Consider the following 18,133-nt stretch of genomic DNA (forward strand, 5'->3'; position numbering starts at 1 on the left):
TATTAGTATAAGACTGAATCTCAAAAGTTCCAAAACCAAAGTAATGAAAAGGAGATCCAAATGTTAATTGTCTTGATGCGATCAGTGCAGGTTTTATATTTGTATTAAGTTATCGTATTGTACCTCATAAATTTGTATAATTGTTGGAGTTTAATCAAATTTATTAAAATTTAAAGAGTTGGAATTGCTAGCTACCTTAATTTGATTAGCACACACTATATACATATATCAAACTATCACAGTGAACTTCATAAGTTTGTACCATTGAATTAATAATTAGTTTTTTAAATAAAAGTTTTAACCATATATCATAGATTATTTTATACTAATTTTTATATATTTATTATATATGTTTGCTAATGCTTTCTTTTCCATTTTTACCTTTGAAACGTTAAATATTACATATTTAGGAAAACAGTAGAATCTTAAAAAAAAAAACAAACCCTGGACGTGGGAATTCAGCTGAACTTTTCTTTCTTGTACTGAAATTTTAAATTCATCAAAATAGTTTCCTGACAATCATAGTCATCTAATACCTATAATTATTAATTAATAATAATTTTATAATGAACTCATTTTTCTTCCAATGAAAACCATTGCCTTGTAAACAACTTACTCTAACAGAGTCAATTCTCAATCACTTCTATTTTATTATGAAAATTTTCTTCATTGAAGAGAATCTTTCTGTGGTCAGGATATAGCCCAGAGCACTTAGGATGTGCCAGGCCCCAGGTTCAATTCGCAGCACAAACAAAACACCAAAAAAAAAAAAATCCTCATCCTTTAAAAAAAATATGTGCTATTTTCAGATGGGCCACATGATAAATAGGGTTATTCTGTAAACTATTTAATTAGTTATAAAAAGATAACCATCTATACTCATCATGCACATGCTGAAGAGAACAAACTTGTACCCTTGAAGATTCTCTGCATGTTCACTGGACTAATGGGTATTTCCTAGTTTGGATCTTTCCAATATATAGGAACAAAAGCCAACACCAATTCCCTCTCTTTTAGTCAAAGTGTTTCTCTACCTATCCAGTGATATATCTTTTACTTTACTACTGGATATGTAATTTGAAATACAAATATCTCACTGATAGCTTCTCAAGAACAGATCTGAAAACTATTTGCATAAGTGAGATGGAAGTGTCTAAATGAGAAGGGAGAGGAAGGAATGTCTGACTCAGAACACACCAACACCTATGGAATTGAATAGAGGTTGAACATGTTTCAAAACTAACCCCAATCATTTTGAAAATATTGGTTCTGGTAAGTAGGAAGTGATGGAAAATAGAAATGAAAGATTTGAACCTTAGCAGTGTAACTAGAATATGTAAATCAATTTTCCCTTGAAGTGTTATATTAAAAAATAATCCACAGGATAAAAGAAACATCACCTCAAAATACCCAGAATATTCAAATATGAGATTAACTATATTGAATATCAGAAATTTAGAGTTTTAAATAAATTAAAGGTGATTTGAAATCATAATTCAACCTGTTTTCAAAAAATAATTTCTAAATCACAAAGTACTTTATCTAACAACCCACTGTTAGTCAACTGATACAGTTTCAATGCTTAATAGCACTATTTCATATTTCAACAGAAATACAATAGGGTGAAGGGACGGTGGGGACAAGGGGAAAAAATGAGAAGCAAGATCTGTCATGTAAAGGTACAAGATCCCAGTAATGAATGTAACTGTACTGTATATACATAGAATGTTCCAATAAATTCAATTTAAATTAAAAAAATACAATTTTAAATATACATCCTCAAAAATAAACTGGTACATACCACTGTGTGGACTTGGTCATACGTACTTTGGATTTTCCCATTTACTTTGTTTTTACCTGTCAGAACAACAAAAAGTGTCATTATTTCTTTCTTAATGCTCCTAACTCAATTCTAGCTAATCACTGTACTGAAAACTACAACTCATGCTATCTCTAAACTGTGCACGTTATTCCAGTTACTATGCTTTCAAACATTGATTTCAATGAAGCCTGAGTGAAAGGTAACTAGAAGAAAGTCCTTTACTGACTTTTAATGCCCCTTCTTCTGGTCTACCTTTGAATTCTAACATTACTACATATAATTTAGACTTTTTTGGATCAGTTGTGCTCATAGGTCATAGGATTTATTTTAAATCCTATAATTGCCAATGACATCATCAGAAACATCAAATATTAGTTTCTCACTTATTTTAAAACATCTAATAATTCTGAAATAGTAGTAAATTCTATTCTTTTATATTTCCTTAAATACTACAAGAAGGAAATTAACTCGTTTCACATTACACAACTAATAAAATAATTAAGCTTTAGATGACTAGACAAAAAGATAAAATCATAAAAGCTTACTGAAACAAACAGTTCCATAAACTTACTTCCAATAATAGTCTTGTGATTGAAAATCTTACTCCAAATTCCACCTTCTACATTGTCTTTTACTCCAAATTCATAAACTGTGTTGGGCTTTAGATTCTCTACAATTGTTTCAGTGGCTGGACAGAGTTGAAAAATCCATTTCTTTTCTTTATCCTTTTCTCTATAGCGAATTGTATAAAATCTGTTGAATAATCAAAATATAATGCTTTACAATCACAGGGAGATTCATAATATACTTAAAATTTTTTCAAAACATTACAGACTTCAATCTAGTCAGAAGACTAAATTTCATATTGGACTGTTCGGATTTTTTGTAATCTGCATACAACATGAAAAATAGTTCAATATGTGCATGAGATTTTAATTTCAAATTGTAAGCTGGGGGACCAAGCAGCAACACAGTTACAGTCTGACAGAACTCCACAGTTCTTGGTTCATTATTTGCTACTTGTCAAAATCAAAGTTTAAAGACCACAATTTATTTGTTTCAAAGTTTTCATAGAGCATAATATGGGTATCATTTTATAAATGCTTAATATCATAGTTTTATAATTTTATGAGCTCAAGTCTTTTTATTCATGAAGTGCATATTAAAGTTTTCATAGAGCATAATATGGGTATCATTTTATAAATGCTTAATATCATAGTTTTATAATTTTATGAGCTCAAGTCTTTTTATTCATGGAAAGTGCATTAAGTAATACTGTTCAATTTTGTAAAAGATTAATTTGAGACTAAGATGTGTCCAGGATTACATGTTAAGAGTGGAACATACTTATTAAACAAAAGTATCAAGACCAATAAACAGCCAAGCTAAATACAATGAGAACACGTATGCAAATCATGGTACATACTTGCTTAGGGCCTCATAACTCAGAACTATATATGTCAATGTAAAATAGTCTCTACCACTATTTTTGTACCGTTACTACATGCCAAATTTTATACATATCATCCCTTTTATCATAAAAACATTTTAAGTGGTATAAATTATTAATCCTACTTTATAAATGTTTCATAACAATTGGTTAATTTGCCCAATATCACCCAGCTAGTGGCATTTCTAACTGGCAGTAGCAGAACCAAAACAAGAAGAAAGGCTCTTCTGGCTCTACTTTAATCAGCCTAACTGGGGCAGATCACGAAAGAGAGTTGCATCATACTGTCCATAGGAATGAGAACAAAACAAACTAGCATGAAATGTGTCTATATAAATACTAGATTACACAAACAGCATATTAAATGAAAATCAAAAGTTGCAGAATGAAGAATAGAGTTTAACATCATAAGCAAATATATTAAAACATTCACACAAAATGTTACTATATTATTATCCCTAGCACTTTAAAGCGATAAATATTGCAAGACCATAATATTTATGATAGTGCTTTGATTTCCACTAAGAAAGTAGGTACATAGATAGATGGCTTAGAAGTTTATGTCAACAGATGTTAAATTTTACTTGTTTTTGAGTTTTAAATAAATATTTTAAGTAAATAAGTAAAATAATAGCTGCCACATATGGTAATGGAAATGAGCATTTGATATATTAGTTTGGATTCTTATATCTTAATTTTTTTCTCAAAAATTTAGTATGACTCCTCCATTGCCCATCCCATCAAAGTTCAGTGGACAAAAATTGAAGTTAATTGCTTTTATTTAAAACTCACTCATTTACTCATGCTAAAAACAATTGTTAAGCACCCTCTCAGCACTATTTTGATGTTCTTAGCAGTCTCTCCAGGCAAAAGTTCTTAATGACCCATTTACCTCTAATCTTGGAAACCAAGGTCCAGGAGTAAATGCAACTTGAAGCAAAATAAAAATGTAGACCCCTCATTTAAAAATTTAAAGATAGCAGCAAGATATTAAGCCAAACTATTGCCCTTCTGAGTAGAGGAACCTTGAGCATGGCTCACATGCCTGCAGAAATCACCAGAGGGCTCTAATTTAACAAGTATATGTAGAGAAAATGTATATATTTTTATCAGTACATGCTTGTAGCATGTAATGATTTACTTTCACTGTGGGAAGTTGGCACATGTACATAAAATATGTTAATTCTTATTACCTCCCCTTACCCTCTCCTTCTCTCCTCTTTCTCCAGCTTTTTTGTTCTTTCCTATTTACAAAGGATCTCTCTCCCCACCTCTCTCCCCCTTCCTCTTACCTATTGTATTTTGCTCTTTATTTATTCAGTCTACTTTTATACTAGTTCCACAGCATTGAAATACTAGCAAACATTTATTGACTTATTTCTTTCCAGTAAAAGCTACTCTCAGAATTCTAGTACCCAACTTTAAAATAGCAGAAGGCAGAATGAGCAAAGGAGGCTGCTCCAGTGCAAACACTAACTGCTTCTGGAAAATAAGTGTTATAAATGCAAGTCCTTCGTGTCTTAGAAATCAAAATATCAACACTGATTTATGAAATGCATTTCTTGACAAGTACATGATATAGAATTTTTGTTGTTTTTTCCCTGTCCTCATTCTTATTAGGACTTAAAGAAGTGCTGAGAAAATAAAGTACAACCAAAATGGGCAACCACAATTATGTATCTTGAGTACAGATACATTTCTGAGGACTTAATTACTTGTATTATCCAGGATCCAATTGCTAACAGAACTATCAAAGAGACTTTCTAATCAACTTGATTTCACGTCATCTTCTCATGAATAAAATGGGATAGAAATGTTCTGTGCTCTTTAAAAATCCTAAAGTTAACCATATGTTTGAAAAAATACAGTCCACAAATTTCTTCTAGTTTAATCATGAAGCATCAAAAAATATCCTTTTCTATTAACTTTGGCAGGTGCATGGGTGGTCAGCCCTTCTCCTTTGCTTCAGTCGTGTTTATCCTTGCCAACATTGTCTAAATTGATCATTGTACAAGACAGGCAAACCTTAAATTTTAAAGGAGAGAGCAAATGGGACCATTTAGCTATACACTTGATCTTAGCCAAAAGGCTGCAAAGTGATAGGATTATACTTAGTTATACCGAAAGTAGTGAAGTGAAAGAAAATTTAGGCCTATGATAATAATCTATCCTTTATAGCCCAGTGCACAGTGTTTGATTCATAAATATGTATGGAATGAACAGAATGGATATTTTGTTTCTCAATGAGTTATTTTAAAATTAGAATATAATTTATCTAAATGGCCAATATTTATCTAAAAATATTAATTTAAGTCTAGGTTTATAATTATATTTTGCAATATGCCATTCCATAAGGCTTTACTTAACCAAAATTCAGCTTCTATGGAATTAACAAAAGCTGAAGAAAAATACAATACATTTCTAGTTATTTATTTATTTATTCATGTATAATTTTATATATAATCTCATTTAAGTTGGTAGAGGCTGAAAAGTATCCATGGTCTAATAATCAGTTAAAGAACCAAGGTACATACTGTTTTCCACTACTAATCTAATACTCTTTGGCCTGCATTAGACTCTTTGTCTACTCTGGTGCTTTGCAAAAAGAGATGAAAAACATAAAATGAAGGGAAGCATAGTAAAAAGAATAACATTTGGCACTATTTAAGGGTTTTTATTTATTTCATTTTTTATTGTGTATATACTATAACATTCTCATTCTCAGTTTTGGAGGATATTCAAAATCAAAAATGTTGGTTGCATCTTTTTTCAATGGATGATTAAATTTGGGCTCAGTTGCACAGAGAGGAAACAAATCAGCTGAAATTACAGACAGATGTCCAGTGATTGACATCAAATAAGCCTCTGGAAAATCTACTTCCCGTGATATGGCTATTAAGAACAGAGTAACACATATTGTTATTAAGGGACGGAAACCTGTTGAAGGTAGTGTTCGGTCCAACTCTCATTACTGATTGCTTGGACCTCAAGAAAAGTCTTAATGCTCACAATTATAATAGTTTAGTGAACCCATACCTCCTCAAAATGTAGCAGAAAAGCAGGTAGTAGCCTGACTTGCACACTAGTCAATTGTAAACAAGTAGAACAAAGTCAGGGGAATCTCTTTTCCCTTTTATGCATCAATTTTGTCAGAGGGGATTTTGTACACTAGAAAATCTTTGAGATCTTGTCTGTTCATAGAAATTTATTGCAGAATCATTTCTGCCATTTTGTTCTAATAAAGTACCTGAGACAGAGATAAAAAATCCCATAAACTGAATTAAGGATGTAGCTGCCAGTAAATTACACCAAAGGGTAAATTCAGTCCTTCTACAAACTACCCTTGCTAACCATATGACATCAGTTATGTTTTGGTCTTTCTATAGTTTTCTTCAATAATATTTCTCTTTCAGTAGGATTAAATATTATTTTTCTTAAAACATCCACCCCATATATTTTTTACTGTCCTCACATCAAAGATCATTTCCTAACACCATTTTGTCAAATATTGTTGCTTTACTGATATTGTAACCAATGATATAAATTCTGCCCCATCCCCTTCTTTTCAAAGTGCCTTTGTTCCTTTTCATTGTTCTTCTTACCCCGCTCTAATTTTGAGGGAAGAAGTCAATCCCCTCTTCTCATGGACTTCTTAGTCACATGATCCATTTTCTTATTCCATCAGCTCTCCAACCCTTTTGCTTAGTTTTAAAGGAACTTTGTCCCCAAATTTAAAAGAAAGAATTTTTTTTCTACCTAAAGAAAAATATTCTTCTCTTCACCATATTTCTATATTTCATACAAACTTTCCTAAGAAAAATCTACTTTCTTACCACTCAAAATGCCTGAATCTCCTTACAATCTGGTGTCTAACCTCTTTATCATAGTAAAATATCCATGAATTTTATAACTACCTTAAAATCTACTCTTCTTTCCTAATTTTGTTCCTTTTATGACCTCATCCCATTTCTGTGGATTTGGGGATTCATTCTCCCTTCATGTCTAATTAGTGACAAGCTGACAGGTGTAGATATCTTTTCCTACACTATTTTATGATTTTCCTTTGAACTTAAATTATGGTGTATTTCTATATGCCACCTTAAAGCCTCGTGCACTAATAGGTGGGGCTTTGCGGTGGTGATTGGATCTTGGTGGTGTGATACTCATCGGTAGACTATAGTTAAATGTCACATTGGGAAGTGAAGTCTGGTTGAAGGCCATAGGTCACTGGAGGTGTGGTGTACAAGAGTATATCTCCTTCTTTCCTCCCTTGATGCTTGACTTCCTTCCTATCATGCTATGAGTTGTTTTTCCTCTGTTATGCCACCCTGCCTTGGAGACAAACAACTATAGACTGAAACCTCTACAAACTGTGAGCTTTTCCTCCTTACATTTGTGGATTTGGGGTACTGTTTCTCCGCAAATAGAAAGTAACACAACTATCTGTCCCTCACACCTTTTTGTTTCTAAGCAGTACCTTAGGGCAAATTTAGGCCCTTACTATATTTGCACTTGATTATCAAACTGCTAAACTGTTCCCAAGATTTCTTTTCTTCATTTAATGTCATCCAATACTGGCTGTTTTAAATTCAACAAAACAAAATTCTAGGGCTGTAGATGTAGCTCAGTGGTAGAATATTTGCTTAGCATTTGTAAGGCCCTGGGTTCAATCTCCAGTACCACCTAAAACATTTTGAGTTATTTAAGTGTTATATAAAATAATATAAGGAAAATATCAAACATAAGACTAGCACAGACACGGTGCCATTTATTAAGTGCTCACTGCATGCCACTATCTTAATCCTCTTATATGTGACATACCACTTAATTTTGACAATCCTATGAGATATTAGTATTGTTACTAGTATTTAACAGATGAGAAAAAAAACTAAAGTTTAAATGATTTAAGTAATCCATTTAAGGTCACGAAGCTAATACAGTTTTGAACTTAAATCGGCCTGAACAACATTTGCGTCTTCAATATTCATAGTATGTTGCTATCCTTACAGATGCTCACTATGGTCTCTGGATGGGAGATATTGTGGAGGAGGTTCAAGGGCTGAATGGACTGGCTAGATGATATTTCATGCCTTTTCTTGACATTTCACTTATTTATTCACTTCATTCATTTATATGTTTTCTGAGACATGCTTATAACATAAGGCTGTGAGAGATGGAAGATGCGTGGACCTGAGCAGAATTCAAGGATGATTTTATAACATAGGAATGGAGGCAGACACTCATGCGCTTGAGTGAAGAAGGCAGGATGGAAAGCAGAGTGAAGAAGGAGAGCTGAGCCTGGCACTCTAACCTAAACTTCAGAATGGATAGTCTGCATTTTAAGTCCCATTCTAGTGGTGTGACTCAAATCAGGACTTTCTACCAAGGCCCAGAGAAAGAAAAGTAGACCAGAATTATACTTCACCTTAAGATTCAGATACCCTTTTAAGTGTGTTCTTTGAAAATTCCACGGCTTCTTTTACCAGACAGAGGGAAGCTGGTGGAGATTCTTTGGCAGGTGAATACAGTTGAGCAGTGAGGAAGAAATGTAGATTTATTGTCAGTGGAAGAATTATAAACAAGATGGAGGAACCTCAAGGTGTAGTTATTATGGTTTGTGTCTAGACGATCTCCTAAGCCTCGTGTAGACATAGGTAGAACTTTTCAAAGGTGGCTGAATCTGGAGTCTGTGATGCAGGTATCAAGAGTGTGTGATTACTAATTAGTCCACTGATTGGTTTGGCATCATTCTGGGTAGGGTTAAGGGTGCCCCACCTTGAGTGTGGGTGTAATCCTCCTTAAAAGTGGGTATCCTGGATAAGACACAGGGGACAGGAAAAGGGTTTTCAGTTGTCCCTTGTTGCTCATCACTTTTCACTTGCTTGCTGCTTACTGCCTTCTAACTGCCCTGCTTTGCCATGATTGTTTTTCCTCTGTGATGCCTCTCTGCCATGACACTGTGGAGCCAGTCAACTATGAACTGAAACCTCTTCTGTGAACCAAAGAAAACTTTCTTCTCTTAACTGGTGGATATTGGGTATTTTGTCTAAGAAACAAACAAAAAGTAACTAAAACAGTAGTCCAGATAGACTATAACTAGGAAATGAAGCATGAAAGAAACAAAATAGAAAAAAGGAAACCGATCAAAGTTATATTTCTATGAAAGAACTGATGAAACCCAACCTTTATAGGATATGACTACCAAGGAAAGAAAAAATAAAAATCAAAACTGAGTTTTCATATATGAGAATAAAGTGATGGTGGAAGATGTGGTGGGGGGCACTGGGGATTGAACTCAGGACTTTTGCCTCTTTAAAAAAATTATTTTTAGACAGTCACCAATTACTAATTTGTCTAGCCCAAGCTCCAACTTTTAATGCCCTTGACTCGGCTTCTCTGCATGCTTGGATTACAGGAGTATGCTACCATGTCCCACAAAAAATTTCTTTAATAATGTAAAAAATGTGAATCTAGTTAGAATTTGAGGTGCTGATCACTGTTATTTGGCCATTCTAATGAAAATATTCTATGGATAACTGAAAACTGTCTTAGAACTTTGGAAAGATTCCAGGTTAGAATTCTAGCCTCAGAAGTTATTTATTTTCTTGCTACAACTCCTATTGTCTATAGAACAGGAACTAAAGCTCCTAGGAGATACGTAGAAATTAAGAATCTCAGACTCTTCTTTAGGCTTACTGAATTGGAATCTGCATTTTAACAGGGTCCACTGCAAGATTCATGCACACACTGAAATCTGAGAAGCATTATTCTAAATAGAAGTGATAGCTAAAGGCAAGGCACAGCTATCATAAGAATAGGTAGATAAGAGACCAAGGATAAAATACGATTCCATATGTATAGGTAGTAAAAGGAAAAGAAGAGCAATTACAGGGGCAAGAAGAAAAATGTCAAAGAAGGAATTCAAGAATGAGAAGATAATCAATTACTTTACAGATAAGTTATAAAAGATAAGAGCTTAGAAACTCTGTTAGACTTTGCAATTAACTGATCACTGGTAACCACAAAGAGAAGTTTCAGTGAAGCAGTAGAAAGGGAATGAAACCCACTGAAAGAGGGACAGAGAGAGGATGGTATAGAAATCAACAGCATAAAGAGCAGATAACTCTAACAAGTTTGAGAATTAACAAAAGAGATTGAAAGGTAGCTTGGAAGATATCACATCATCAAAAGAAGGATTTGTTTAGGGGTAGGAAGGTCTTGGGCATGCTTGTAATCAAGAGGAAGGACACAAATGTCAGTGAAAGAGCAAATGAAAGTAATCACTGATCACTGGAGAAGCAAAGGTTTTAAAAGTGTGGGAAGAGATGGAATTGAGAACACTGTAACTGAAGTCACAAACATGTTCCCTGGAAACACAAAAAGAGAGGTCGAACTAAAGAAAAATTTAGGAAAGAAAGAGTAAGCATATGGTAGACAGTTCAGATTTTCTCAGTACTGTGGAGGCCATTATGCACTGGGGCAGGAAAAAGAGCCAAGCAAAGCAGCCAGAATGCTGCTAGGGTATAATGGGGAGTGCTTAGATTGGAATTATTCGTGTGGAAATGGAGAAGTGGATGATAAAGATACAGATATTAATATGTCCCAAAGCAAAAATCAATATGACCTAGAGCCTTCATAATCTAAGATGAAATATAGAAAAAAAAACAAATTTTTAAATTCAGATGAATGGAAGTAATTTTATTATTTCCCAAAGTAATAAAAAGACATGGGAGGTGATATCTCAAGAGAAAACTTATAAAGTTCAATTTTAATCTGTTCAGTTTTAGGTAATGGTGACACATAAAATTGAAAATGTTGATGTTGCATTGTATATTGATTCAGCACATACTTATTGAAGCCTTCTTAGGTGCCAGATGCTGGCCTGACAAATAGGTGACAAAGAATTGAGCTCAATAAAGTGAGAAAATAGACACTGAAAATACTTTAAAACTTTAAAGAAAAAAAAAAGCAAGAATCTTATTATGGCTTAGATCTTAAGTCAGCTCCAAAAATCTATTGTATTCAGAAGTAGAACTTTCAGAAGGTGATGGCGTCATGGGGGTGCTACACTCCTCAGTAGATCAATCCATTGACGAGCTCACAGCTGAATATGTTATTAGTAGGTGGGGCCTGGTTGGTAGCAGGACATTAGGAGTGTGACCCCAAAAGGTGTATCCTGGTCTCTGGCTCCTTTCTTTCTCTACTTCCTGGTTCCCATAGAATGAGAAGCTTTCCTCCATCAAGTTATTCCACTACTCCCTTTCTGCTGTGGATCCAGCCACCCATAGAATGAATCCCCCAAAATGGTAAGCCAAATTAAAGCCCTCATTCTTTAAATTGTGAATGGCATGTATTTTGTTCCAGCAGCAGGAAAGCTGACTAATACAAGACTGCTCTGAACTGGGCAAAAACAGAGAGCACTCATTCTACATTAAGAATAAACACCATGTGAAAGTGTTAGAAAAATGTGAGAATGATTTCTAAACAAATTATAAATCTTTAATAAGATGCAAAGGAATGAGAACTAAAGTAATCCTGAAAGCTTAAGAAGTTGTAAACACGAGAAGGAAAACAATAAGCTATGAAGGGTGAAATAAATTTTGGTTAAAAACATTTTACTCTTCATTTGGGCCAATTTAAAAGCTTTATTTTGATCCCAGATATATTGAGGACAAATGTGTGCATGTTTCCACTTAAAGCCTATTAAAAAACAATAACTGTAAATGAAGTGTAACTGTTCTCCGATGTGAACTCAGAAAAGGGCTTAAATTTTTGGGAGACCTGTATAGACTCCATACAAATATGAATAAAAACACGGCTCAAAGACAACCTGACATCCCATTAATAGATCCAAGCTTAAAGTAAAATAAAAACCAGAGGGTTTTGTGTGTGTGTGTGTGTGTGTGTGTGTGTCCTTGAAAACTTATTTGACAACTTTAATATAGAAGGTCCAAAGTCAAAGTTAAAGCAAAAATTTTTTCAATTCATTATTTTCATAGGATAAAGGAAGAAACATGAAGGGTTTTTATAAATTGGAGGCTTTAGAGAAAATTGCAGAAACTAGAAGTTCAGTGGCTTAAAATGTCACCAGTTGATGTTCTTGTAGCAAACCAAAAGCATTTGGACTCCAATTGTTTTGTAATGGGATATTCCTGAAAGTTTCAGCTGTGTTAATCCCCCAATTTTCAAGAAGTTATCATCCCCTTTAGTGATGATTGTTTATTGTAACCTACTAGATAGGTCAAAACTAATTTTAAAACGTCTTCATGAACATAGGAGGGTGTATTTTACCCAGTCTGCTTCTAATTACTTATTTACAGTTCTGGTAGATTGGGGAGGTTATAATGTGTACAGTATTCTAGTGCTTTTAAATAAGGGCTACTAACTTTTCTCAATCAATAAAAAGAGTTTAAATGTCAGCTCTATATTAATTGTGCTAACTTGAAAGGTCATGCAAGATGGAATCAGCAAGAACTCCAAATGCTTCTTTTTACTCATGACTATTTAATTCCTCCCAATAAGTCATATCCTAACAGTTCTTCCCCACTCACTTTTGATTGAAAAAATGCAAACATCATGGCATGTTATTTCAAAACATTCTTTAAAGTGAAATTCGCAATTTCAAATATGTCCGATTCCATCTATTTGATGAGATGGGCAGGGCCTGGATAGGTATGCAGGGGGATTGGGTGCAACATATGTGTGGTCTGCCTGTGCTAAAGATCCTCTCTCCCTTAGGATCTGTCCTCCCTTTCTCTGTTTTCATTATCTACTGTGACAAAACCTGTCAATCAGAATTAGTCATCAGATAATTCTTTTATGAACAATTAAGTAGGACCAAGTAAAATTGCAGGAAATACTTGAGGTCAGAGGAGGAAATTTTAACTAAATAATATTGTATGAATTTGCCAGATTACTGAATCTATTGAAGCAAACAGTCTCAAGGATTTATCAAGCGAAGTGAGAAACCATTAGTATCCAATTCCATTTTGCTATATGACTATAAAATTTCCCTCATCCCTTCCTTTCTCTCTCCTTCTCTCTTTTGCTTCTTTCCCTTTTTAATGAGATTTTTTTTAAGAAGCAACCTTTAAATATTTATTTTCTCAGCATTGGCATCCTGGACTAACCCAATAGAAACTAGAATCATTCCAAGAAAACATGTTCTTTCAAGAGTCTATTATCCAAGCAAAATAAGTCATAGGCTTAGTGGTGAGTGGAAATAAGGGATATTTCAAATTCTTTAAAACATCTCAAAATTATTTTTAAAAATTTTTGGTTTTGGAAATGTCTTTTACATGGCTTTTCTAAACACTTATCCCTTGAGAAGCATGAATGCATGAAGGAAAACTTGATTTCTTTTTCTTTTTCAGTTTAGATTTCCTAATTAAAGTCATATGAAAAGAATGCTTGAGAAGTAAACATTTTAAAAGGCCTTTTTGTTTCATTTAGATGAGAATAAGTAAAACACTACAAAAACATACACACAGCCAAAAATTACCTGAAAAAATCGTCAGTTACTTTAATTCAAGGGAAGTACAAGTTAAAGCTCCAGGGAGAAACTACAATGCTACAAAAGCTAAAATGAAAAATACTGGGAATCCCAACAGGTTGGCAAAGACGTGGAGCAAATAAAGCCCTCATATATTTCTTGGGGAAACAGGGATAGAAAAATTAAACAAAAATAGTTAAATATACATCCTCTCTGTAATGCAGCAATTCCAATTCTAGATAATTCTCTAAGAGAAATTAAAACATATAATCACAAAAAATCTTGTACAAAAGATTCTTAGAAAAATCTATATTCATAAAAACACAAAAGCTACCACAGTTCAGGAGTCTACAGCAAGAAAATGAATAAACAAAATAGAGTATTCAAATATAGAATTCTGCTCAGGAATAAAATACCTACAATGTCATGAATAAATCTCAAAAACATGCCGGATGAAAGAAAACAGGCAAGGCAAGGCCATACTCTATGATTCTATTTCAATGAAATTCTAGGGTAGGTAGAATTAATAGTAATAGAAAATCAGGGGCTGCTTCTAAAGGAAAGTATGTACTTTGTGCGGTGATAAACATGTTCTATTTCTTGTCAAATACATTTATCACAACAGATTAAACTATATGCATAAGTTCTATGCATTTTACTACATTTAAATTGTACCTCAACTTTTTTGTTTCTAAAGGGAAATAAGAAAACTTCTCAAATTTAAAAGTCACTTTGGTTGTTTTTTAAAAAACACTTTAAAAATAAAATGTCTTGATTAAAGCTTCAAAAATTTCAATGCTTCTCCATTTGTATGTTTCTGAATTTTGAAGGTAGCTAATGTAGTAAATATTTATGCTTAGCAGATAACTGTACCGTTTTATAAGAAATGTTCATTACAGTGCCAGGTACACAGTGCCAAAATACATGTGTTGGGTGGAAGGATGAATGAACAAGAGTAATATTGAAATATACTTGACTTTCCTCATTTGTTTTACCAAGATGATAGCTGTTTTTCCTCTGCCTAAATCTTCCTTTTGTTTCTCTTGCTAGCTGTCTAAACTAGTGATTCTTAAACTCCAGTGGGCATTAGAATCATCTGAAAGGCTTGTGAAAACACAAATGGCTGAGCTCTAGCCTCAGAGTTTCTGATATACTCAGGTACAGAGGGGAGCTGACATTTGTGTTTGTGACAACTTCCTAGTAAAAGCAAATAGGATGTTACTTGGTTTGAAAGCCTACTGACTGCTTTAAGCACATCTTCAACTGAAAGATCAAAGCTTTGCTTTTCGGAGGAATTTTTCAGCTCTTAATAGTTTTTTCCTGAGTGACCTTACCCTCATCCTCTCACCTATATTATTTTATCACTGTTCATTTGTGTATTTGATGCTGACTCTTTCCCATTTGTATTTTCCTACTTGGGGTGAAACATATATTTGCATGTTTTCTACTCAGGCAGATTATAACTGGCAAGTCTAGAGCCCTGACTCACATTATACATGTTTTTCACTCCTAGAACAACTGTACTGCTAATAGGTAATAAGTAAATGCTTATTTTTATATGTATATATCCTTATAAAGCATGTACAAGCACCATTAAAAGGAAGTACTAGTTTTCAGAGGAAACACAGAATTTTTTTTATGACAAATTACCTGTCATTGGGACAATGACTCGGCAGAGTCCAGTCGTGGTGTGGATTGATGAGGAAACCCCAGGACAGGAAGACTGAGCTTGGTGTCAGAGTGCCAACCACCATCTGGAGAGGTTTACGAGGACGAGCTTTACCTGTAAAGGCAGCAGATAGGTTAGGTCTGGAAACAGTTAGTGTCTTTTTATGTGTGCAATGAAATACATAACAATGACTTGGTAAGATGATAAAAAAGTGTAAAAACATCAAGTCCTTTTGATCTCATGTGCAGATATTACAATTTTTCTTATAGATTTTTTATTGATTAAGTTTATTGATATATTTAGGTATACAATATGATGGCATTCATCATTGTGAATTTGTACTTTTACATAATATATCTTGATTCTCATTTTTCCTTATTCCCCTGTCCTGCCTTCATCCCCTCCAACCATTCCTATTTGCAAAGACTTTGTTTCTATCTTTATCCTTTTCTTGTATTTGTTCCATTCCCTTCTTTACTTTCCACTACCCCTCTAACTTCCCCTTCCTCTTTAGAACTTTTCTTCCTATTTCACATTATCTACTATAGATTTTGATCCTTATTTACACTGTCAGTTTCTCACCCTAGAGAAACTATTCCGTATTTACACATGTGTGTCCTATTTATTTCACCTCAGCATATGGCTTCAATGTGCATCCTTTGAGCTATAAATTCTTTATGCCTGAGCAGTACTCCATTTTATTTACAAAAATCACACTTTATCCAGTGTCCAGTTGATGGGCAACTGGGCTGTTTCCAAGTTTTAGCTAATACAAACTATGCTACTATGAACATGGGTGCACATATATCACTGTGGTATGGTTCTTTTCATTCTTTTCGGAAGATGCCCAGCAGGGGAATAGCTGGGTCAAATGACTTCCAATCTTAGTTCTTTGAGGTATCTCCGTACTGATTTCCACAGTGGTTTCAACCAGTCTGCACTCCCACCAACAGTGGGGAAAGGTTCCTTTTCCCCACAACCCTACCAACATTTGTTATTGGTTGAATTCTTGATAGCAGCCATTCTTTCTGGGGTGAGGTGGAATCTCAGTGTTGTTTTCATTTGCATCTCTGGAATGACCAGTGATGATGAACATTTTTTCATATGTTTATTTGCTGTTTCTACTTTTTTGTTTGAGAAATGTGTTCATTTCAGATGTCCATTTTTGGATTGGGTCTCGAAATTTGGGAGGTCTGATTTTTTTAAGTTCTTTATATATTCTTGGATAGTAGACCTTAGTCCGAGGAACAGCTGGTAAATATTTTTCCCACATTGCAGGCTGTCTTTTCATGCTATTGGTGGTTTCTCTTGTGGTGCAGAAGCTTTTTAATAAGATGAGATCCTATGCCAATGTCTTCAAGAGTCCTACATAACCTCTCTGCTAGCCAGTTTAGTGTTTCTGTTTTAATATTTAGATCTTTGATCCATTTTGATTTTACTTTACTTCATGGTGAGAGATATAGGTCTAATTTTAATCTTTGGCAAGTTGAAACCCAATATTTCCTGTACCATCTATTAAAGAGGCTATCTTTCCTCCAGTGAGGGTTTTTGGCTCCTTTGTCAAAAGATGAGGTGGTTCAGTTGGTCTGGATTTATTTCTGTATCTTCTAATCTGTTCCATTGATCCTCGGGGCTGCTTCTTTGCCTATGCCATGCTGTTTTTATCACAGTTTGCTTATGAGTTTTAACATGAATCAGGTGAAATGTATTTATTAGACTTATGTATGCATGCATACACTCATGTATATGTATATATATAAAAGCCATATCTGAATATATCTAGGTTTTTTTGTGGGCCTCAGATGGATATTGAGTTCTTGGTTATGATCAGTGAGGTAAACGCATAAATACCTAAGTGTGTATTTATACAGGCACACACACATCATTTCTTTTACAAATGAAAACATGCTTATTTTTTCCTGGGATTGTGAATTAGTATTAAATAATATTGAAGGAAGAAAAACTTTCTCATCTAGGTTGTAGGTCATATTCCTTTTTGATACCTATTCAGAAGTACCAAAGCCCCTGATATATTATTGTAATAAGCACATAGTTTACATTGAATAGCTAAAAGGAACATGTACACACATTTTTTCATAATTCTAGAAGATTAAAAGTAATACAGGAAGTACAATTCTGATGGGACCAATTGGACTTTAGCAATGTCAAGAGTTATGCTGTTGAGTCACTATCAATTCTTTTCAAGTTAAAAAAAATTGAAACTGGAGGACTGAGAAGACAGTGAGAAAGGAGGAGAGTCTGGGGATTTAGCTCAGTGGTTCCTCTGCCTGCCTCGCAAACACAAGGACCCAAGTTTGATCCCCGGTACCAAAAAAAAAGAAGAAGAAGAAGAAAAAGGAGGAGAAGAATTGTTTTTTCCTCATTGAGTTTATTGGTACATTTTAGGCATACAGCACAGCTACATTCATCACTGGGATCTTGTACCTTTACATGACAGACCTTGGTTCTCATTTTTTCCCCGTACCCCTGCCCTCCCTTCACCCGCTCTACCCTTCCCTATTTACAAAAACTGTTTCCATTTTCTCCTATTTTTTCTTTTTCCATTTTTCCTTTCCCCTACCCTTCCCACTTCCCCTACTCCTTTAACCCTTTTGAAAGAAGAAGAATCTTAACCATGGAACCAACATTGTCTCAATCAAGATAAATAAAATTTTAAAATCCTTAAAGAAACCTAGTGAA

At 34.0% G+C, this 18,133-nt stretch overlaps 1 protein-coding gene across 4 annotated transcripts in view; it reads right to left on the reverse strand.

The window, feature by feature from the left end:
- Positions 1-18,133, reverse strand: part of Abi3bp (ABI family member 3 binding protein) — a 244,480-nt gene that overhangs the window by 140,851 nt on the left and 85,496 nt on the right. For all 4 annotated transcript variants that reach the window (XM_010639622.3, XM_033768043.1, XM_010639621.3 and 1 more), the window contains exons 4-6: positions 15,415-15,547; positions 2,394-2,575; positions 1,802-1,857 (exon numbers count right to left, since the gene is read on the reverse strand). In XM_010639622.3, coding sequence (XP_010637924.1) covers positions 1,802-1,857; positions 2,394-2,575; positions 15,415-15,547 — 371 coding nt within the window. The remainder of the gene's footprint in view (positions 1-1,801; positions 1,858-2,393; positions 2,576-15,414; positions 15,548-18,133) is intronic.

This window comes from Fukomys damarensis, unplaced genomic scaffold (genome assembly GCF_012274545.1).
Source record: "Fukomys damarensis isolate Sample0158 unplaced genomic scaffold, DMR_v1.0_HiC HiC_scaffold_24, whole genome shotgun sequence".
Taxonomy (NCBI): Eukaryota; Metazoa; Chordata; class Mammalia; order Rodentia; family Bathyergidae; genus Fukomys; species Fukomys damarensis.